Consider the following 24,693-nt stretch of genomic DNA (forward strand, 5'->3'; position numbering starts at 1 on the left):
CTCGGCTGCAAGACTTCTTACTGCGCGCAAATACATTCTTGTTCGCGTGTACATGCCGTCTTACTTGTGCGTGGAAGTTCTACATGCTCTTTGCTTATTGCGCCAAAATAAAATAATGCATCACAAAACAAAAGTCAACATTATTAAAAAAATAAAATAAATAAATAAAAATGACTGGAGACAATATGGCGGACGAGACTCCGGCGTACAGTAGAAATTACGTAAGTCGGGTCGTCTTGGTCAGACACTCATTTTCTGCCATTAACAGAGCTAGATGTCTAATCCACTTGAAGAGGGATGGCTAGCAGCGAATGAACAAACGTTCATTCACTGCCAGCCTCCTGCTTATAACATTTTAGACCTTTACTCGTGATGATTCTTCGACCCTACCAACATGGCCTCAGGGAAGCCAAGTTGGTAGGGTCGACGTTCTCATCAAAGCCAACACAGTGGTACCGCTACTTACAGTGGTATGGAAAAGTGTCTGAACCTTTTGGTTCAGATGCAAAAAAATCACCATCAAACATGATCTGATCGTTGTTAAAATCACACAGATGTAAATACAGTGTCTGCTTTAACTAAAACCACCCAAACATTTATAGGTTTATTTTACTGACGGTAGCATGTAAACAATGACATAAGGGGGAAAAATAGCTAAGTGAACCCTCTGCCTAAGGAGACTTAAAGAGCATTTGAAACCATTTTTACCGAACAATTTTTAATCAGGTGTGTAAATACAGTGTCTGCTTTAACTAAAACCACCCAAACATTTATAGGTTTATTTTACTGACGGTAGCATGCAAACAATGACAGAAGGGGAAAAAATAAGTAAGTGAACCCTCTGCCTAAGGAGACTTAAAGAGCAGTTGAAACCATTTTTTACCAAACAATTTAAATCAGGTGTGCGCCCAATCACTGATGAGTGGTTTAGAGCTGCCCTGGCCACTATAAACACACCTGGTAAGAACTTTCTTGATGAAATGCATTGTCTGATGTGCCTCATGGTTCGGTTATAAGAGCTGTCTGAAGACCTGCGATCAAGGATTGTTGATTTGTATAAAGGTATTAAAGGATACAAAACCATCTCTAAAAGTCTGGATGTTCATCAATCGACAGCCAGAGAAGTTGTCCACAAATGGAGAGAGTTTGGCACTGTTGCTTCTCTCCCAAGGAGTGGCCGTCCACCAAAGATGATGCCAAGAGTTAAGCGCAGAATACCCAGAGAGGTAAAAAAAGAACCCTAGAGTGTCTGCTTAAGACTTACAGAAATCACTGGCACAGTCCGATATCTCTGCACACATCAACTATATGTAAAACTATGGCCAAGAATGGTGTTCATGGGAGGACCCTTCGGAGGCGGCCACTGCTCTCTAAAAAAACAATGTTGCTCATTCAATATTCGCAAAAAGGCACTTGGACACTCCACAGAAGTTTTGGCAAAATATTTTGTGGACTGATGAAACCAAAGTGGAATTGTTTGGGAGTAACACACATCGTAATGTGTGGAGGAAAAATTGAACAGCTCACCAACATCAACATTTCATCCCCACCGTGAAGCATGGTGGCGGGAACATCAGGATTTGGGGCTGTTTTGCTACCTCAGGGCCTGGACAACTTGCAATCATTAATAGAAGAATGAATTCAAAGGTTTATCAGGATGTTTTGCAGTAAAACCTCAGGCCGTCTGTCAGATGCTGCAACAAGACAATGATCCAAAACACAGAAGTAGATCAACTTCAAAAGAACAAAATACACGTTCTGGAGTGGCCAAGTCAAAGTCCAGACTTGAGCCCCATTGAGATGCTGTGGCATTTGCAAAAGACAGCGATTCATGCCAGGCATCCCAGGAATCTGACTGAACTATAGCAGTTTTGTCGAGAAGAATGGGCCAAGATTAGTCCTGATCGATGTGCCAGACTGATCTGCAGCTACAGGAAGCGTCTGGTTCAAGTTATTGCTGCCAAAGGAGGGGTCCACAAAATTGTAAATGTGATGGTTCACTTTTTTATTTTTCCCCCTTTTGTCATTGTTTGCATACTATCCACATTAAAATATGAAAAAAAAAACTATAAATGTTTCGGTGGTTTTAGTTGAAGCCTATACTGTTTTTTCATCTGTGTGATTTTGACAAAGATCAGATCACATTTGATGGTGATTTTTTACAGGTATGTGAGATATCATAAAAGGTTCAGATACTTTTTCATTCCACTTTACATGTAAAACGCATCTCGATTTACAAAATTTTAGGGTTACTAGACTACTTCCAGAAACAATTAATGTCATAGGAAGAGGTACCACTGTAACTTGTCATTTAAATGAAGTGATAACTAAATTACATTGTTTTTTAAAAGATTAGTGGCAGCCATTGACAATGATAGACGTCCAACCGATTTGAAGAGGAAGGCTTGGCAGGGAATGAACAAACATCCCACTTCAAATGGATTGGACGTCTAAATGATAAAAAGAAGTAATAACTTCAACAGATCTTTAAAAAATTATTTTATCAATGTCGGAGCATCTGCTATTTACTCAGTGACTGCCACCGAAGGCGACAGGCGTCCAATCCATCTGGTCGCCACCGTCCCTCCCACTCCAAAATGATCGAACGCCTGTAGCCGTCGACCGATGACGCAACGAGTTAGAGAAGAGCTTCCTACCTGTGGGCTCGGCGACGGGCAGCCTGGCCGCCGCCGTGCATCCGAGCATCAGGACGCAGGCGAGCCAGAGCGAAAGCCACGCCGCCGCCGTCATCCCGGCGAGCGATTCAGGCGTTGCCCGGAAGCCGCATGGTGTCCCTGCGGCCCACCTGGAAGAAAAACCGAATGTGTGTAAAGTATTAGCTTAATGTTAGTATATTTAGCATAATAACTTTTTCAGTGCGACGGACAGTGATGGACATCCAATTGCGTGGCCTCCAATCATTTTTCTGCTGTGAATTGACACGAGTTTATAACTAGTAGACGCCCGAGCCATTTGAAGTGGGAGGGTGGCAGCTGCCATCCCTCCCACTTCAAATGAATCAGACGTCTAGTATCTTTGGGCACCTAACGATTCGATTACGATTATGATTCAGAGGCTCCGATTCGATTATAAATCGATTATTGATGCAGCCCCCCCCCCCCCCCCCCCCCACACACACACACACTTTTAATGTTTTGTAAATTAGTTCTAAAATTGTTCAAAAATGATCTCAGGCTAAACCAAACTACTATTTTAGTACCAGGTTAACAGTTAAAGACAGTAAATAATAGAGGTGTGCAAAATTTCCGATTCTTAGATTATTCGCGATTCGGCTGTGGAAGATTCGAGAACGATTCACAAACATCCAAATTCCGATTATTGAAATATGCCAAGTAAAGCAGAAGTACACACACTCAGCGCGCCGCGCGGTCTTCGGTATGCAATTAGGGACGGAGCGAGAGTAGCTAAACATCATGCTTCTCATTACCCGGCCCCTCGGGTAACGCCAATGCTCAACTCACGGCTCTAGCTCAACTCATGCCACGAGATTAAAAAAAAAACAACAACATACCTGACTCCTGCCGAAAAGCTGCTACAAGCCACATTATGTTACGGTAGATATCATTTATATAGGACTAGATGCATTATAGCTTCGGTATAGTTACCAGCACATCTACAAAAAACTAGATGCGGGCGTTAGTAACGGCCGCCATCTTAAAGCAGTACACTTCCCTGCAAGGCTGTTGTTGCGAACCTTCCAAGCGAACCTAATTAACTTTTTATCTAAAATACTCCTAAATCGGTAAAATATTGACTTGAATCTATCTTTAAAATAGTTTTAAAACTTTTACATGTTGAAAGTAGACAAAAGAGAAATTATGGAATAACAGGAGCAATTTTAACAACTTTAACGGTTGATTCACAACATAAATTAATTGAAAGTAGTTGAAAGCTGCTGATATAGAATGGGGACTGGAGTTTTTTATTTACTGTTATTTTTGTATATTTGTTTACTGCTATATGTTAACTTGATACTCAAATAGTAGTTTGGTTTAGCCTGAGAGGATTTTTGAACAATTTTGGAACTAATGTACAAAACAAATTAAAAAAAAAAAAAAAAAAAAAAAGGAGTGGGGTGCATCAATAATCGTTTTATAATCGAATCGGAGCCTCTGAATCGTAATCGTAATCGAATCGTTAGGTGCCCAAAGATTCCCAGCTCTAGTAAATAAAATACTCAAATCCCCATTCTGTATCAGCAGCTTTAAACTACATTCATTCTTTTAATGTTGTGAATGAACCGTTAAAGTTATTAAAATTGCTCCTGTTATTCCTTAATTTCCGTTCTGTCTACTTTCGACATGTCAAAGTTTTAAAACTATTTCATTATTTAAAGGTAGATTCAAGTCAAGATTTTGCCGATTTAGGAGTATTTTAGATAAAAAATAATTAGGTTCTCTACAACAGAGCCTTCAAGAGAAGTCTCCTGCTTTAAGATGGCGGCCGTTTACTGGTGCCGGCAAGTCTGTCATTTCGCATCTAGTTCTTTGTACATGTTCTAATGCTGCTGTCTTCGGTCATTTCACATCTAATTCTACATATATGTGATATCTACTATAGCCGTATGTTGCCGTATGTTTGTAGCAACTAGCAACTAGTCGCTGTTTGTAGCGGCTGTTGGCTGCAGTCAGGTATTATTGTTTTTTTTTTTTTTTTAATCTAGCGGCAGGAGTTGAACATGATATTTACTCTCGGTCCGTTCCTCATTGTGTCCCGAAGACCGCGCTGACTGTTTTATTTCCGCTTTACCTGGTATAATTCAATAATCGGAATTTGGATGTTTGTGAATCGTTCTCGAATCTTCCACGGCCGGATTGCGAATAATCTAAGAATCGGAAATTTTGCATGCCTCTAGTAGCAATACTCCTTTTAGTAAGGATGTCCCGATCCGATCATGTGATCGGAAATCAACTGTGGCCGCCGCTGACTGATGGTAGGACCCCGAAAGGACCCTACAGCAGCGTGAAGGGAGGCTGCTACATGAAGCTTCAGGTTTGCCTGTTTTGTAAATATTGTAGAGCTGCACCTATCGATTATTTTAGTAGTCGTATCGATAAACTGATTTGTTCGAATAATCGACTAATCGGATAAGGAACATAAAAAATTAAAATACCTAAACTGAGCCTCAAATGGAAAAAATCAAGGAGGATCTACTATAAGTACAACAAAGGAAGAACTGCCTAACTTACATAGCAAAAGTCTGCTAGCTTAAATGTTATAAAATGCTAACGGGTTTTTTGTTCTTCAATGCTTCAACGAATAGTTCTAACACATATTCCCACAAAAAACGGCTAAATACACCAATAAACTAAATTACGAATGCATTAAAGTATTAAAGTAACGTTAGCGCAAACAGAAACTTAGCTTATGTTGGTCTTAACAGGGGGCACCTGGATTCAGCCATGTGAAAAGAGTTATGTCATATTGACTGTTGCCACTAGAGGGCAGTGTATCCACCCAAATTAATAAAACTAAATGCAACACTTTCAAAACAAACCATTACAACGCCACTTTAATTAAATGAATACTCGAAGCTGCAAAATGTAATTCCAATCTTTTTTTCTAATCGATTTACTCGAGTTAATCGATTAATCGTTGCAGCACTAAAATATTGTAAGATTTTTTTTTTTTAATCTTGAATAAGAAAATATGCAATGTTGCTTTAGCTTTTTAAAGTGTTTACTGAGTAATCCTTACACTCTAAATGTAACTTGTAGCATGAGTGTAGCATTCGCGTTAGGATTAGCTTTAGCATGGTGAGCATCCTCTTAAACTCTCACTTGTTTACATTTCGTCGTGACGTCCTGGTAGGGTTTATTTGAAAATAATCAACTGTTCTTGCTGACTGTGTATAATCATAAAAAGAAGTGCTGCGTTTGGTAGCACTAGACCGAATTAATCCTTTAAGTCTCAGGTCATCTTTGTAAATTTGAAGCTGTTGACGCATTTTTTTTTTTTAAATTGCCTTTCATAATCTACATGTTTTAAAAAAAAAAAAAAAAAGTATATAGGCCTCAAATATCGGCTTACAAAATCGGCTTTGGATATCATCAATCGGCTGAATTTTTTTTAGATATCGGTATTGGTATCGGCATTTGAAAATCCTATATCGGTCGACCTCTAGTTTTTAATTTGCATAATTTAATTAGCATAAACATAAAAATATATTTATGTTTTTCTGCTCTCTTACCACCCCCCCTTGCTAAGCAGTGCAACCAAACTATTTTTCTTTGTCACCAGTACAGCTGGGGCCATGTCTATACCCGGCAGGGTTTTTTAAAACCGAGGATCCCGCCGCCATACGTCCTGAAAAAATAATTACATCTACACAACACATTTGGAGAAAAAAAAGCTTTTTTAAGTACCTTCATAGCAATGCGCAGAAAATAATTGTCCACAGTACCCCTATCCTTCAAATTTGTTGTTCAATATGAAGCACTGATAGAGTCTGTAAATAAATGGAAGCAAAAAGCCCCGGTCTAATTAGAACTAAACGTAAATGATGTAAATAAAACATTGGTCTCATGTGTGACTTTGGAGCAAAGTTTGTCGCAGTCAGTGAGTGACGTTTCCATAGTTAAATCTTTGGTTATCAGTGTCCACATGATGGCGCCACAAACGCAGAATTCGCACATCTTCATTTTGGATGGAGTTTTTTAAGAACCCCCGTTTTCATTGCCCTAATTGTGCGTTTGCGTGTGGACGAAAGGCCAAAATACCCTGATACATGTAGACATGGCCTGGGGTCTGGTACTTAAAGTTAAAAATGATTGACAGCTTTGATCTGGCCAGAGAAGCCTCCGTAGTTGTACCCTCAAAGGCACAAATGTGTTAATCATCGTTAGTTTGGTACACAGTCTGAAGTGTTCTGTGGCAACTCAGCGTGAGCGTCGAAGTGTGAGTGAATTTGAGTGGACTCACACAATAAAGCATTTACTAAATTTTTCTACGTTATTCTTGTTTGAACATGAGTTACAAGGCAGTACGGTGGTGGGACAGTGGTTAGCACGTCCACCTCATAGTTCTAGGATAATGGATTCAATCCCGGCGCTGGCCTTCCTGAGTAGAGTTTGCTTGTTTTTCCAGAGACTTTTGTTAAAAAAAAAAAAAAACACTTTTTCACAGCCAAAGCACGAAAAGACCTTTCATCTACCCTAAAACACGACCTCCGGGGGGCCATATTGGTAGTGGTGACCTTCCCATCAAATTCAATGAATTGTAGGGATGTCCCAATCCGATCACATGATCGGAAATCAGGCCGATCGCGCCATTTTCCAGAGGATCGGAATCGGGTAAAAAGGATCGTGTTTTTAATTTACACAATTATGTTTTTCATTATTTGCTTCATATTCAAAGCGCCACAGCCTTTCACCCTCCATTCTGCTAAGCAGTGAGGCCAAACTGTCTCGCTTGTGTTTGGTACTTGATTATGATTAACAGGTTTGTAGCTTTGATCTTACCATAGAAGCTTGCTAGCTCCACGATCAAAGGCACAAATGTATCAATCATCGTTAAACTTGCCTAAGTGTGCTTTGGCAACTCATTCTGTAAGTGAGATGCTGTTCTCAGCAATGTGAGCATCAAAGCGTGTGTAGTTTGGAGTGGACTATCTTAATGAAGCATTTAATAAAGCCAAGCGAAGCATTTTTCTACATTCTGCTTGTTTAAAACATTCTGCAGGTGGCACAGTGGGACAGTAACATGTCTGGAACTTTTGTTAAAAATATATATATATATTTTTTTTTTTCTCCGTATCGGATCGGGACTCAGTATTGACAGATTCTCGAACTCATGTGACTGACCTGGATTCGGGTGCAAGAATATGTGATCGGGACATCCCTAATGCATTGACATTCAAATGAAGTCAAAACTAGCTTATTTCTTAACCCATTTTAAAAGATTATTTCATCGTCTTGAAGCATCTGCTGTTGACGCTGCTGGACATCCAATCCATTGATCAGTGGGTTGCTGCCAGTCCAGACAGATTGGCCATCAATGGATCCAAACAGTTCAACATTAACTTACTCCCTGAAAACTGATTTCGACGTATGGATTTGTAAAATAGCTGTGTTTTTCCATTGGCGTGCGTGTTTTTCTAACGCAGGAGTGACCGGCGGTCGGGATTTCTGCTGACGCGCTAGGCTGACGCTGAAAAAGGTTAGTGCGTCTCCGTGTGCGGTCTCAGCTTAAAACCCTCAGGGGCCGCCTTCAACACCGCTGCGTAAACACCCCGCCGGCGCCGCGACCGACATGAAGGGCTCGCGTTATCGTCAGACGAGCGTGTGGCAGCGGCCGACTGGAAAAGAAAAGAGGCAGTGTTAGCGTAACTATCCGCGGACGCACAATACACGCTTCTGTGCGGGAGCAAAGAACACTCTCACCCTCGCTTTCACTCTTGCTCGCTAACTTTAACGCGCGAGCGCTGGCTGGTCGGCGCCTCGCGGTCGAGGCGACTTTTTGGCTATGTACACAACCAGGGAGGAAAAAACAGTCCTGGGGGCGCACAATTAAGAATTTAAGCAGAAACCATGTGGAAATACAGGCAGGCACTCATTGTCGTGACTTTTAACAGCCATTTTTTTGGTTGACCAGAGAGGGAATGCCCATACATCAACAGGAACTGGCATGAGGGGCCGAATGCGTCAGTGGTAGAGTTGTCGTCTCCCAACTCGTTGTGGGTTTGATCCCCTCCCCTGGTGACTTGGGGTGTGATAATACAGTATAACGAATGAACGTTTGTTCGTTCCAAACCAGAGCATTCACAGTCAATCGTTCCAATTTTCGGGGCATTTACAGGCAGTGTTGTTAATCTTACTTTAGAAAAGTAATTGATTATAGTTACAAATTACTTCTCTCAAAAAGGAATTGCGTTAGTAACTCAGTTACCTAAATGTAAGAGTAATTAGTTACTTGGCAAAGTAACTGGTGATAATTTTCATGTTTTTTTTTTTTCCCCCTAAAATAAAAATAAAAAACTTAAGTCACACTATTTGAAGTGTAAAAGGTTTTTGGGACAATTGGCCCAAGCCCAGTTCTTTACCCTAATTTACCCTTTACCCTGAATCAACCGTTAAAAGTTGTTAAAATTGCTCCCATTATTGCATTAGTTCCCTTCTGTCTACTTTTGACATTGGGAAGTTTTAAAACTGTTTCATCATTTAAAGATAGATTCAAGTCAAGATTTTGCCGATTTAGGAGTATTTTAGATAAAAAGTTACTTAGGTTCACTAGGAAGGTTCTCTACAACAGAGCCTTCCTAAGAAGTCTACTGCTTTAGGGTGACGGCTGTTTACTAACGCATCTAGTTCCTATACTGTACATGTTGCTAACGCTCCCGTGTCTGTCATTTCACATCTAGTTCTATATATATGTGATATCTACCATGTCTACCATATCTACCATATCATGTGGGCGTAGTTTGTAGGCTATCGGCTACAGTCAGGTATTATTGGAGCCACCTAGCATCGAGTTTGCTCTGCGTCACAACTTTTTTGCCTCCTCCCCACTCCTGCTCTGCTCTGTCATCTCGGTGAGTCGGTCTCCCTCAGACTTTTATCGCGTCATTCAACCAATATAGCAACGCATAGTAACGCATGCCTTTCCATCCTCAGTAACGGTAATGGCGTTGCCAAGATGAGAAAAGTAATTAATTAGATTACTCACTGCTGAAAAAAAACAACGCCGTTAGTAACACCGTTATATTCTGACGCTGTTATTAACAACACTGTTTACAGGTCACTTTCTGTTCATTTTAGGGCATTTACAGGTCACTTCCTGTTGAGTCTGAGTCACAGCATATTCATTTGGGAGATTCCAGGGTCACTTCCTGTCAACAGGTCACTCCCTGTCAACAGGAAATGACTGAAAATCAACAAGGTAATGATCTGAAATGCCCCAAAATTACCTCGTTGCCTAGCTTTGGGTGCCACTGACGGCCATAGACGCTCAATCCGTTTGAAGTGGGAGGGATGGCAGCGAAAGAACATTCGTTCCACCCTCGATCAAATCTGACATTCCTGGGGAAAATTAGGGTTGTGTTTGAACAGATCCAGACTTTCATGATGCAAAACAATCTTTTTGACTCATTTCAGTCTGGATTTCGGCCACAACACAGCACCGAGACCGTGCTTATCAAAGTCCTAAATGATATTCGTCGGAATACCGATGCAGGCAAATCATCTGTTCTGTTACTATTGGATCTCAGCGCCGCATTCGACACGGTTGATCACAACATACTACTCAGCAGATTGGAACAGTGGGTAGGGCTTACTGACACTATACTTCAGTGGTTCACATCCTATTTACATGATAAGGATTTCTTTGTGTCAATCGGAAACCATCAATCAGAACGAACCGTGGAGTCCCTCATGGGTCAATTCTTGGACCACTCTTATTTAACATCTATATGCTTCCCTTAGCTCAGATAATGGAACAGTATGACATCTCCTATCACGCCTATGCAGATGACACACAACTGTACATTTCTGTGTCCCCACATGATTATAGTCCCTTAGTCTTCCTGAGTAAATGCATTCATCAAATCAATGAATGGATGTGCCAGAATTTTCTCCAGTTAAATGTGGAGAATACAGAGGTGATCGTGATCATTTTTGGGCCAAAAAAGGAAAGGTCAAAGATAAGCAGGAAACTTAGCTCAATGTCACTTGCAGCTACAAATCAAGTCAGAAACCTTGGCGTAATTATTGACTCAGACCTAAAATTTGATAGCCATCTAAAGTCCGTCACTAAATCAGCTTATTACCACCTAAAAAATATAACCAGAATTAAGGGGCTTCTGACTCAACAAGACATGGAAAAACTTATGCATGCATTCATTTTCAGCAGATTGGACTATTGCAACGGTATGTTTACGGGTCTTGATAAAAAATCAGTCAGGAAGCTGCAGCTAGTACAGAATGCTGCAGCCAGAGTCCTCACAAATACAAGGAAGCTGGACCACATTACACCGGTTTTGAAATCGCTACACTGGCTTCCAGTGAGTCAAAAGATAGACTATAAAATACTACTGCTCGTCTACAAAACACTTAATGGCCTTGGACCAAAATACATGCTTGATTTGTTAGATTCCTATGAGACATCTAGACCCCTAAGGTCGTCTGGAACCGGTCTTCTGCATGTTCCAAGAACAAGAACCAAGCAGAGTGAGGCAGCATTTAGTTATTATGCTCCTCACCTTTGGAACAAGTTACCTGAACGTCTGAAGTATGCTCAAACTGTTAGCTCTTTTAAATTAGGGCTAAAAACGCTTTTGTTTAGCACTGCATATCCATAACTGTCTATATATTTCAATCTACTTGCTTTCTATTCCTCTTGTGCTTATCTCCATTGCTGATTTCAATTATTATTAGTAGAAGTAGTTTTTGTTTTATTTTTATTTATTTATTTTTTATTCTATTTGTTATTAAATGCGATTTTTATGTATAATTTTATTTCCGATTTTGATTGTCTTGGTTTTTACGTTGTATTGATTTAAATGTGATTTTTATGCTCTTCATGTGATGTAAAGCACTTTGAATTGCCCTGTGTATAACTGTGCTATATAAATAAATTTGCCTTGCCTTGCCTCACAGTTCAAATGGATTGGATGTCTATTAGTGATGAACTCAATCCAATTCACAACAGAAGCTTGTTTTTCAGTTTATTAGTTGTTTTCTAGAATATCTAAGGACGATTTCTTGACCAATGCATCGATAATCGTTGTATCCCCATATCGTGAGATAATCGTTATCGTAACCTTTGTTCTGCAATTCATATCGTATCGCGAAGTACCTAGAGCAGTGGTTCTTAACCTTGCTAAAGGTACCAAACCCCATGAGTTTCACACATGCATTAACTGAACCCTTTGAAATTAGAAAAATCTTTTTTTTTTCCTCCTCAAATTCAATATATATATATATATATATATATATATTCAAAGCTAGCAAGCTAAAACACATTCAAATTTCTTCTCATTTGGACAGCATGTTTTTAAACAGGCTTCATTTTTATGCCTGCAGCATCATCAGAACCAAGACTGGCCTAATGCGCATATCTCAGAATTTTACACTCAATTTTGGAGGAATATATATTATATTGTTCATCATTAAACCTGCTTGGTTGCATTAACCTTAACCGTGCAGTTTCTGTCATGTTTACATCTCAAATTATGTCAAATTTAAAGAAAAACCCTGCACAAAATGATCGCCAAATTTGACACAAAGTCATTATGTTAAAAAAAATAATCAATCTTCTCACAAATTCAATAAATGAAATGTCCAACAAGAGGCCAATTTGACACCCAAAGTACTACCGCGTGCTTTCAGCTTGTTTTGTTTAGATGCATACAGACAGAACATACTAAAGATGCCTTAAGAAAAAACATAAACGTAGTCAAATCAAAAAAGGGTGATTTATGCTATGTGACTAATGTGGTCAACAGATCAACAATCGTTTTTAAAGCTACCACAAGTAAACACACTGCTTAAAAAAGTATGAGAGGGAAACACATGCAAAAAGTATTTTGAGGTGATGAAAAGCTAATAAATGACTCAATAAGAACACAAATAATGAGTACTCACTGCTTCTAACTGATGAGCGCATGTGTTGGATGTAATGCTGTGTAGAAGGAATTGCAGTAACCCGGTAGTATTCTTAGAGTGACAGTGACAATCTACGTCATCACCCCGAGCGTCCATTGCGTGCTTAAAACATGGCGCCCTCCGTAGGTCAAAACATGTACTAAATATTTTTAAATCAATGGCAATATGTTGTGTGTTTCTAATGACATATTTTAGTAAAAGAGAACAATTGTGGCTTATTAGAGCCTACAAGTCTTTAAGTCCGGGGTTCCCTTTAAGAAAAAAGTTAGGTGTACCAGTGCAACCAATGCAATAAGTACCGTATTGGCCCGAATACAAGACGGCCCTGATGATAAGACGACCCCTCTTTTTCAAGACTCAAGTTTGAAAAAAGACTTTCTGAACACCAAATTAATTTTTATACAGAGAATAATTACAGTACATCCGAAACAAATGATTATAACAACATACTTGAGAGAAAGGCATGTTATTTTGCATCATTCAAATCTTAATATCTGAACATTTAAATATGTAAACTAAAGTGCAATCACATGGCTTCTGGTTTTTGAAATGTAAATAAACCAATCTATTGTGCTAAAACAACAAAATTGCAATAACTGCATTAACCATCAAAGTGAAGTCTAACTGTAACTGTAGTCTTGAAACATATCTGAATAAGAAAAAACATTGCAATAAAATAATGCAAACATGTTAAACCTGAAAGTTGCTGAGATCTGTCATGACAGAACATCACTTCGATGATATCTGGTGCCATCAAACGTCGTGAATGGAGAGAGTACCTGAGATGTGTCATGACAGAACATCGCTTCAATGATATCTAGCGCCATCTAGCGTCGTGAATGGGTATAATGTCTAGACCGCGAATAAAAGACGACCTCCCTCTTTTTCAGTCTTAGTTCAATGCAGAACACACCGTCTTATATTAGGGCCGATACGGTAAGTGTGGCGCCTTGGCAATATACAGTATATTGCCATGTTAATTTTTTCCAAGATCATTCAGGCTTATTCCAAACATTGTTATTCAAGTTACCTGGTGAAAAAAAGTTTTAATACTACAAAATAATATCGCAATATATATCGCAAACCCCTCAAAAATCGCAATGATGGCTTTTTCCAATGTCGCTCAGGCCTAATTTATAGTATATTCGATGTCCAACTTCTCTCAGCACTTGATTTTTGCAATTTAAAATTCACATTTCCAGTTAAAATGTGAAGCCCAAATTAAAAGTAAAAGAGCATTAAATAACCAGACGTCTACATGAGCGGTGAATTGACGGTCGGATCATCGTTAGCGGAAAGCAAACGCGCACGGTTCCTTCCCTGTGTAGAGTTGTTTCACATCGCTGTTGGTGACGGCTAAAGCACAACGTGTTTGCCATGCTAAAATACTGGTGAGCATCAAAGACGGCCACAGTGAATAAAACATGACTGAATCAGGTGCGCTTTCGCCTTTCAACTCCTCCTCCTGACGGTTGATCAATCAAACGCACCCCGGGGTCAAAGTAGATAGCAATCAGCTGATGCGCTCGTCTGTCACTTCGGTATGACGCCGAATTCTAAAGTGGCACGCTGGAACGTGGAGAAAAAGTGGAAGAATGTTTAACTCTCCTATTGTGTTGGCGTAAGAATTGAGCGGTTTTCAAATTTTCGTTTGCAAAAATCTATGGTACTTTTGACTAGGGCTGCATCTATCGAATATTTTAGTACTCGAGTATTGGACTGAAAATCTTATTATTATTTTTTGTTTTAAATCTTATTTTTTACCTAAAATGTCATTACACTTGATAACACACATCACTTAAAAGTTTGGTGTTTTTCTCACGTGTTTTAATTGATTTCCATTTGTGCCAAGCTATTTTTAAGTTCTAGTTAAGTTTTCAGTTAGTCTAAATTCCTGAGTCAAAGTCCTCACAGGATTTTGCGTTTTTGCAGTGTTCAAAATAAATGTATGATACCTACCTGCTGTATTGGAGCACATGAGGGACCAGTGCAACTTGGTGTTTTATCCAGCAACGACTACTGAGCTAAAGTTGACAGTTACCTTTATGTTTTTATTTTACACCCTCATCACGCTACAGCGCTATGATTTTACAGATTAAATAAAGCCTGAATGTAAGACACGTTAGCCACACATCGACAGTCGTCATAATTAATTAAAAAAACCTAGCCCTCCGCAGGGCTAACGTTACGCGAGCAAGGGACAGTCACATTAATATTTTTTATTAGCGCTGAGAAGTCTACTGCTTTAAGATGGCGGCTGTTTATGAATGCCGCCGAGTCTATCATTTCGCATCTAGTTCTATATCGTACATATGATATCTATGAGACGCATCAGAGGCTACCTGCTACCACCGTAGCATAATGCGGGCGTAGTTTTTAGCAATGTCGGCATAGTTTGTAGCGGCTGTCGGCTGCACTCAGGTATTGTTGCTTCTCTACGCACGTGACGTCAGCGCATTGTCCCGCATTAAAAGTCTACGTGATGCTTGCAAAATTAAACGATTCCTCGAGGAGAATAAAATTGCTCGGATCAGTTTTCAAACTTTAGTTACTCGAGTTGCTCGAAAATTCATTTCAGCTCTACTTTTGACATACTCAAACTTGAAAGGGGTCATTCTTGACCCAAAAACCATATACTGCAAAGGTTTTACTATTTTCAGGCCACGTTATTTTATAGATCAAATTTAATTATCTAGCAAAAAATATGGGCTCATTTCTACCACAAGACAAAGGTTAAAGCGGGTTCAGATAGAGGCGTGCCAGGGTATGCAGAGCCCAAAAAATGTATTCGGCATCAGCCTTCCCGCTTCAGATAGATTGGACGTCAAGTGCGTCAATGGCAGCCGCTGAGTAAATAGCAGCTGAAATATCGGTTGAGAATTAAGCTCGTTGTGACTTCATTTGTGACTTTGGTGAGAACGTCACCGCTATCATCATGCGACCCTAGGCCATTTTGGTAGGGGCGAAGAAAGCTCTTTTGATGCTTCTGACATCAATTCCAAGGGCGTAGGTTTGCATAGGAACGGTGGGGACACAATACTACCAACTTTTCAAGATGCTCAAATTGTCCCCACCAACTTTTCAGCAACTTATTTGCATTATATTATGAATTCAGTTACATCGGTAATTTAGATCGTCTTGACAAACCCCCCCCCCCCTACTAGGCCTGAACGATATATCGTTTAAACATCGCCATCGCGATGTGCGCATGTGCAATAGTCCCATCGCAAGGACGTGCGATAGTTTTTTAATTTCATTTTTTTTAATCCACAAACGTTTGTTTTGAGGAAGGAGAGGGAAAAAAAAGCGCACAGCTTCTCTTTCTCTCCAGCAAGTCATCGGCTCCTCCCCCTCCCCCTGCAACAGCGGAGTGGAGGGAGGAGGGGCCGAACAGCAGAGCGGAGGGAGGAGGGCCCGTTCTCAAAGTGAAAGCAAGCAATCAACACGTTGGAGGAGCAAGGAAGACTGTATCCAAAAGGAGTTTTGGAAGTATTTTGGCAAGAACAAGACTATAAGGGACAAAAAACAACCCTGTCGGCAGTGCCTCGCCATGGTTGCCTCAACAAGAAGTAATCTGTCAAACATGTGGGACCATTTAAAACGCAGGTATCTATGCATTCCTGCTACGAGCTCCCCATCAGAGGCTTTTTAGCACAGGTGGGAACATTGTTACGTGCCAACGTTATTGTCTCAAGCCTGCTATAGTGGATAAACTAATAGTCTTGGCCAAAAACCTATGAGACCCAGTTGAGAATTGCTGAGCAAGGAAGGTGGACGATATGCAGACAAATACATAACACAGCTGAAGGAATGTCTTTTCTTCTTTTAATGTGACAGCTATCAGGAAGGCAGGAAATTTGGGAGTTAAAATGGTTCTGTTATTCATCACAGTTATTTGCAGTTATTCAGTTCAATTATTTACAAGTTCAATTGAGTTTGTTTCTTTTATATTTAAATTTATTGTAAACCGTATTTTTCAAATAACTATATATAGTACAGCTGCACATAAAGTTTTGATACTTAATATTTTTGTTGAAATATTTTTACAACTTTGTTGCCGTTTTGCAGTTTTATATTGTTATATTTTGTGTAAACAACTCAGGGGACTAATGCACTTGCACTTTTATTAGTCAGATTTAATATTTAAGTTCAAATATGTTGACAACTTTGTTGTTTAACTGAGGTTTTTATGTATTGTTATAGTTTGTGAACTCTTTTGTCATATTTAATATTTTTGTTCAAATATGTTGACAACTTTGTTGTTTTACTGAGGTTTTTATTTATTGTTATAGTTTGTGAACAACTCTTTTATTTGTCATATTTAATATTTTTGTTCAAATATGTTGACAACTTTGTTGTTATTTTACAGAAGTTTTTATTTGTTATATTTTGTCAAAAACTAAGGGGACTAATGCACCTGCTCTTTTATTTATCATTTAATGTATTTGCTGCTGTTGAAGTGTAAAATATTGTATTCAATAAATGATCTATTTTGTGCAGACATGACTTCCTGGATACCTTCATACAGAAATCTTCATCATTAACAAATTAAACGGTATTATATGAATACACTGTGGTCACGGTGTGTTATGTAAAGTATTTCCAAACACCTATTCAAGTCATTTAGTGAAAATTTCTTTAAAAAAGATAGATCTTTTTTTTTTTAATATCGCAATATAATATCGCAATATATTGCAAACCTAAAAAAAATCGCGACAATAGTTTTTTCCAATATCGTTCAGGCCTACCCCCTACACACACACACGCAATCACAGCCTGACATAAATACAACATGCCGAATCCTCCGCACCTTTCAAAGACGAGGGATACTAGAAGTGCTTTTCCGACAGCAGCGGCCACTGTAAGTATTGTAAAAAGAAATCAATGTTGTGAAGGTGGGGAACACACCACTAATTTTGTTACTGAAAGGCCGACCGGCATCAGAGTTCGCCTTACATTAATCTGTGTGAATTTCCCAAACTCCAGTAGGAAGCTGCTTTAAGAGAAATATCCTTTTATGCGTTTTCTACTGTTAATGTTAATTAAACTGTAAGATATGTAGTGAACCAAGGTTTACCCCCTTTTCCTCAATTTTCATTGATAATTCAGCCTATCAATTAATTAGATTCATATTAGTGAGAAATGCTGCCCTGACCCCTGTTCACCCAATCTGTTTGGTCTTATTCATGTCCCATTCCCACCAAAAAGTGTACATGCAGGTTTTGCTGTTATTTTGTCCCTACCAATATTGAGACCAAACCTATGCCCTTGATCCATTCAAATGAGTTTATCACTAGTAGACATCCAATCCAGTGGAAGTGGGAGGCTGGCAGCGACTGCTAACCCTCCCACTTCACATTGATTGGACAGCTATGGTTGACAAATGAGTAAATAACTTTTTTTTTTTTTTCCATCTAACGGCGGAAAAGAAAGCAGGTTTGTCAGCACTGATTTGAACTATTTCAACTAGCACTTTTTTATTTTTGCTTCTTTCATTTGTGTTTTTTCACTTTTTCTAGCACTGCCAGGGACTGCAGATGAAATGTAGCCTTTAGCTAATTCTGCCGCATTTCTTGTACACAGGGGTGGGTAGACAATAAGGGAAATTAGCCATTGGCCCTCCGGTCAACAAATAATTGACACCAGTTATCACGAAAAAGAACAATTTATTTGAATAGCATGCATAACATTTACTTTTGTTTAGGTAGATCTAATGAAGAGGGGGTTTTTGTGCTAAAATGATGTTTTTAATTTTTATTCTTTTTGTGTAACGTTGGCGTGTAACAAACTGGCTTGTGGTGTCAGCATTTACCCGTTTTCAACTTGACGAGGTGCACCAACCCAGAACACGGATAACCCAACCTGAAACAAGAATAAACTAAATCAGTGGTCCCCAACCTTTTTTGCACCATAGACCGGTGTAATGTGGTCCATTTTTCACGGACCAGCAATGTGTAGCAGAAAATAACAGTAAATATAAAATAACACGACGGGGCATAGACTTCATTATATATTGACGGGACACGGGGCGCGGGACCGATTCATAGGGGGCCTATCTCTGTCAAAGCTGACCAAGCGGATACACAGACAAAGAGCTTTATGTATTGAAAATTCTTGTGAATAAATGCTTAAATCCCTGAATTCTTTATACACGTGGATGTAAAACAGTCTCGATTCTTGGTTAAAAGCAAAAAAAAAACGTGCAGGTGACATTTATTTTACGTAAATATTGCGAACTATGAGGCTAGTCAATAAGGAAATTACAGCCGCCATATGTAAACAAAGTGCTTTTTCCATTGAAAGTTCTTGTGAATAAATGCTTAAATCCCTGAATTCTTTAAGATATTGACGTAAAACAGTCTCAATTCTTGGTTAAAAGCAAAAAACCATGCAGGTAGCATTTCTTTTACGAAAATATTGCAAACTATAAGGCTAGTCAGTAATGAAATTAGCAGCCGCCATATGTAAACAAAGAACTTTTTCCGTTGAAAATTCTTGTGAGTGAATGCTTAAATCCCTGGACGTAAAAGAGTCTCGATTCCTGATTAAAAGCAAAAACACGTGCAGGTAGCATTAATTTAAGTAAATACTGCGAAGTTTAATGCCAATGCTGTAGCGGCTAATTTCTCCTATTGATTTTTTTTCACAATGTTTCAAAATGCATGCATGGTATGAAAAATATAATAATTACCTTGAATACTTAAACAAATCACTCCTGAGACAATCCTTTCTGTTTTTATGCAGTACCGCTTTTGTACTTTTTCAACCTAAATCTGGCTTTTAGTCACAAATTATGCAGAATTGGTAGTAGGCTCCTCTTCAGGCTCAGCAGGTGACCTTTTCCCCGTTAAAAAGCTGTCCAAAGACGTTGCCCCCCGCAGCACACAGCCAACAGCAGCTAAAGTTACTGTTTATACTGACTGGCGGCAAGCCGCTATAGGTGTACAAACACCCCTGTAATTTTGGCCAACTACTAGATGGCGACCTCCACACAGCTTTACTCGGATTATTCTAAAGAGTAGACCGGGATATTGATGTGTCAAGAGCCACAGGCCAGATTGCAGTTGTTAACAAATGATTTATTATTTCTCTGCAGCCCGGTAGCAAATGCACCAACGGATCGGTTCCGGTCCGCGGCCCGGTGGTTGGGGATCACTGAACTATGACTAAACTAAATAAAATCGACTACACTGACCAATTACACATATTTAAATGTTTTTGGGAAACAAACACACACACAAAAAACATTTTTTTCTCTGGAGTTTAAGGGGGAGGCGGGCACGCGGGAGACCCCCATGCCTGGGCGAAGCTTTCCCATTTTCCCCTTACCACCCTCTGTAGGTCTCCCCCGGTTGTCGTGGCAACAATTTAGAAGTCAAAGAGTAAGGCAATTGTGGCTAACGATTTTCAAGCTAGACCGTCATTATGACGATATTATTTTCTCCGTAGTCACGTGGAGGAATTATCATGTTAAGTTCATAGTAGAGCCAGGCGGTATACCGAAAATTTACCGTTACCGAAATTCTTCACGATGACCGATGTAATTTTGACCATGTAGGTAATTTCGGTAATTTAATAAAACAAGAAAATTTTGTCTTTTCATCCCGCTTTGAGTCTGTGTTGTTCGGCTATGTTCATTCCCCTTTAAGAAAGCAGTCAGCGTGCTTACGTATGAAGTCACGTGGTTATCAGGAACTCAAACAAACAGAAGCCCGGTAGGCTAACGCTAGCGGCTAACGCTAGCGGCTATCGCTACAAGCAAACGTGATGGAGTCGGGCTTAAGGGAGCTTCGCCAAACTTTCATCCAACATTAAGTAGACTTGGCGGCCTCCAAACAGGCTTTCACCCGCGTTACTCCCTGGTTATAACGATTTAAGGAGAGGGTGCTTTCTACTGGTAGCCAGGCCACAGGCTAACGCTAGCGGCCAACGCTATAAAATGAACTTGATGGAGTCTGATAGCGGGTGTAACCTTGTCAAAACGGCTGAATTAATGGTGTTATACTTATATAGCGCTTTTCCACCTTTCAAGGCGCTGTACACTATCTCGCCATCTACCTACTGGTGACGCAGCACCAGCAGCGTGGGGTTCAGTAGCTTGCTCAAGGACACTTAGACGAGTTCATCAGGGCAGAGAATCGAACCCACAACCTCTGGTTTGGGGGACAACTACTCTACCACTGAGCCACGCCACCCCAATTAATGAGTGGATTGGGCACGGACTAAATGTAGCAATTAGTATGTTGCGTTATTTTGTATCTGTGTGTGTGTGTGATTTCTTTGATATCTTTTATGAGGGTAAAGCATGCAGCATAAATTATAATATAGCTTATAACATGACCGTTTAATGGCCACAGCTATTTTTCTGTATGTGCTTGCTTCATTCTGTATCATTACTACCATGATAAATCTGAAATATTTCATTGGCAAAAGAGCAATATAGCTTTAATGTGTGAGTGTGTGTGTCGGTGTGGGGGGTGCATGTGTGCGTGCATGTATTAAAAAATGCTCTTGGGAAAAAAACCTGAAACCTTGAAGTAAACACTTGTGTTGAGTAATTATGTCACAGCAGCCATTAACAATAAGTTGTAAACTGAAGTGTTTTGTTCAAACTGTAACTCATTTGTGTTACAACGACATGTTTGCACAGTCGTCGTATTGATTTTTATAAAGTTGTACTTTGTTCAAGTCATACAAGCTGTTATGAATGTTTATACTTGAATTCTTATGGTTTACAAGACATTTTTATATACTTAATGGTTAGACTGCATGTACAATTGTTTAAATATGTTAAATTGAAATCTGGTAAATAAACAACGAGAAACTGTTAATTTGTTTTTCACGAATTGATTCAGATTTTCAAATTACAGTATATAACAGTCCGCTTGGGCGCATTTATCGTCATTTATCGTGATCGAGGTAAATCTGCTTAATTTACCGTGATACATGCTTTAGGCCATATCGCCCAGCCCTAGTTCTTAGCATAGGTTTTATACTTGTTAATTTTTCTCTAACTTACTTGTCTGCATGTGTGGGCATTGATCTGCACATCTCACAGGAAACCTCGTTTTTTTTTTGTCCCATCGTAGCCGAGCCAGTTCCAGCGGTCTCGCCACTGGCTCTGAAACTTTCTCTCGCTTTTCTTTTCACATTGGATTTCGCTTTCCCTCAACTCCTCTGGTCAATTTCTCTATTTTGAATGAACTTTTTTCCCCCAGTGCTTGGCCGGGTGCTGGGGGTTTCAAAAACATGTTGTCTTGTAGTATAGCGTTCAGTACTGACATACTGACAAATAATACTGACAAATGACAAATGATTAATACTGACAATTAATCAAGCAGCAGTAATCGGGTTGCGAGCGTTCACGTAGGAGCGAGCGAGCGAACGATGTGTGTTGACGCCTCCCATGGAGAGCAACGGCTGGCTGCATAGACTCTAAGGTTGTCTTTAATCAGGATAGCGTAACGTCGTGAAAATACGGGACCACAGGGAATTAAGGTGAAATAAGATTTTTTTTGTTAATCAACGTATTATTTTAGTGGCCCAACTGGGCCAGAGGTTGGAGCATTCTGATGGCCCTGAGGGTTTTAAAAGTACAGTACGTCTCGGTCACCGGGCCTAGTAAATGTACATTAATATTAAGAATCGACTGGACCATTACTGTTTTGACTTAATTGTATGTCGATTTTTTTCCCCCACAGTTCCATACCTGTTCTGCACTTGTGTAAATGTTCTATTGGTGTATTTCATTTGTAATATTTAGCGTACATTTATATAGTGAGTATTTTAATTGCCTTTCATGATCAACATGCTCCCATTTAAAAAGGATATCATATACATTGGCAATCGGCTGATTTTTCGGTTCATCAGTTGAAAATCGATGTCGAAAAGTATCGAAGAAATGGATGCTGAAATGTTGATATTTGATTACAAACGTACTGTACGCAGTCAAAACAAAACTTTTTTGTTTGTAATCAAGCTAACATTTAAGTGTTTTGCACAGTATTACTCTTCAATATTTCTCTAATTGGTGACATTTGTATTGTTCATTTATTTATTTGTTTTTGCAGAAGAAATCTGTTGTCATGGGGGAAAATTACTACTTTTGATATAAATGGTATGGGATGATATTTTCGCTTTTTCCATGATCATTAAAACATTTTCTTGTTTGTATTTGTATCGAAAACAGTTTCAAATATTTTTTTAGTATTGATATCGAGTTGATAATTCTAGGATTGTATTGTGACAACTCCAATCCCATCTGGTTTTTAAAACGTCTGTATTTACTTATTTTAAAGTATCAACTCATTAGCTGCCATTGACGGCAATAGACGTCTAATCCATTTTGAATGAGAGGGCTGCCAGCAAATGTTCAATCCAACTCCCCCACCCCTTCCCCTTCTGCCCCCTGACACCTGATCACTCAATTTATCACATTAAATCTCCAACTTTCATTTTTTTTTAATGTAAAACAAACTATTTGAATGTACTTTTTGGCAACCTTATTTTGTGCTGAACATATGTTTGCGAGAAAAGAGATGTGATTTTTTTTTCTTTTTTTTCTTGGTTTAAACTACTGCTGTACTGAGAAGCCTTTTATATGGCTAAATCATGGTGGGATAGCTTTGTTCAATTTGACGGGGGGGCGGGGGGTTAACCCCTCCTTGATGCATTTTTTTGAGGTATCGGATCAGGACTCGGTATCTCTAAATCAGATGACTTGGACCGGCATGCAAAATACTGTGTGTGAGATTGGGACATTCCTATTAACACCTTGATTCATGAATTTACACTTAAAATAAACATGAAGTATTGGAGAAATACTTAAGTACATAAAAAAATTATATTAATAAAAATCAATACATGAATATTAAAAATTAAATTAAAAACATACAGCTAAAAATGGGAAAATCCAAAAGTAAAAAAAAAATCAATGAGAAATAAAAAGTAAATATAGAAATTTAATGATAATGTTTCTTTTTTTTTCTTTTTTTTTTTAAATATGACATTTCAGTCGGAATTTATCAATAATTTCCTCCTGTTTATCAATGTTCTTGATTATTTTACCTTTTAAAATTATTTTTTTCCAATGTTCTTCCATTCCTTTTTATTCATTTATCTTTTTCTGATTCATTTAAATGAACGATTTTCACATTCTTTGTTGTACTTGTCACATTTTCTATTTTTATTATTATTTCTTTCTTTTTTTTTATGAGTATTGATGTATTAGTATTTTTATGCACTTATGCATGCTTTTTTATGTCTATTTGTTAAATATGCATCAAGGTCTTTATTGGGATACATTTTTTTAAAAACAATTCATATTGCACGTTGCCCATTTTTCGGGCTATAAAAACTCGCCCTGCGGTGTTTAGTCCAGTGCGTCAACCTGTTTGACCGTAACGTACAAGGAAGTCAACCTATCCCCATTTTAACAGGTACACGTCAATCATTATCATACACATAACAGCATAATAACTCACCCAATGTATATCCGTGTAGCAAAGTCTACGTAGTAATTCCACTCTCCAAAATTCCTCGCTAAATGAACCTTGTCTTTCTTCCCTTTCTTTTTTGGGGGACAAAATCCTCCGAAAGTGCGTGAAAAACTGCTTGTGAAAATCAAATCCGCGGCGGTTCGTTCAAGTCCAGGGAGTTCTCCAAGGTAGGCAGTCGGCAGCCTTCATGCCGTCTCGGTGCCCGCCGACAGCCGCGCAGCGCCGGGCTCCAGCCGCTCCACACGCTCGGGGAGACTCGCGGAGACTGGCCGAGAACCGGAGCCTCCGCGCGGGCAAGTGAGGAGCAGAGGGGTGGGCGGAGAGGAGATTGAAGGAGAGGAGGCATGGCTGCGTGAGCGGGCAAATTTGCCTAGCTAACACAAAAGGATCCGGTTGACAATTTCAAAATAAAACGGCTGAACAACGAGTCCCATTGTACCAGAAACAAAATAGACCGTACATACTTAAGGCTTTCATGCACGATTTTTTTCATACATTTTTTTATTACATTCATATAGGAATATGGTCTCAAACATGTGGCCCGGGGGCCAATACCGTACAATATTTTGCAGCCC

General features: G+C 39.2%; 1 protein-coding gene across 12 annotated transcripts in view; it reads right to left on the reverse strand.

Moving 5' to 3' along the window:
• fgfr3 (fibroblast growth factor receptor 3) overlaps positions 1 to 24,402 on the reverse strand; it is a 148,810-nt gene extending 124,408 nt beyond the window's left edge. For all 12 annotated transcript variants that reach the window (XM_057860208.1, XM_057860207.1, XM_057860206.1 and 9 more), the window contains exons 1-2: positions 24,104 to 24,402; positions 2,658 to 2,806 (exon numbers count right to left, since the gene is read on the reverse strand). In XM_057860208.1, coding sequence (XP_057716191.1) covers positions 2,658 to 2,751 — 94 coding nt within the window. In that variant the 5' untranslated portion in view covers positions 2,752 to 2,806; positions 24,104 to 24,402. The remainder of the gene's footprint in view (positions 1 to 2,657; positions 2,807 to 24,103) is intronic.
• Between the last annotated feature and the right edge of the window lie 291 nt (positions 24,403 to 24,693).

Source organism: Corythoichthys intestinalis, chromosome 15, assembly GCF_030265065.1.
Source record: "Corythoichthys intestinalis isolate RoL2023-P3 chromosome 15, ASM3026506v1, whole genome shotgun sequence".
Lineage (NCBI taxonomy): Eukaryota > Metazoa > Chordata > Actinopteri > Syngnathiformes > Syngnathidae > Corythoichthys > Corythoichthys intestinalis.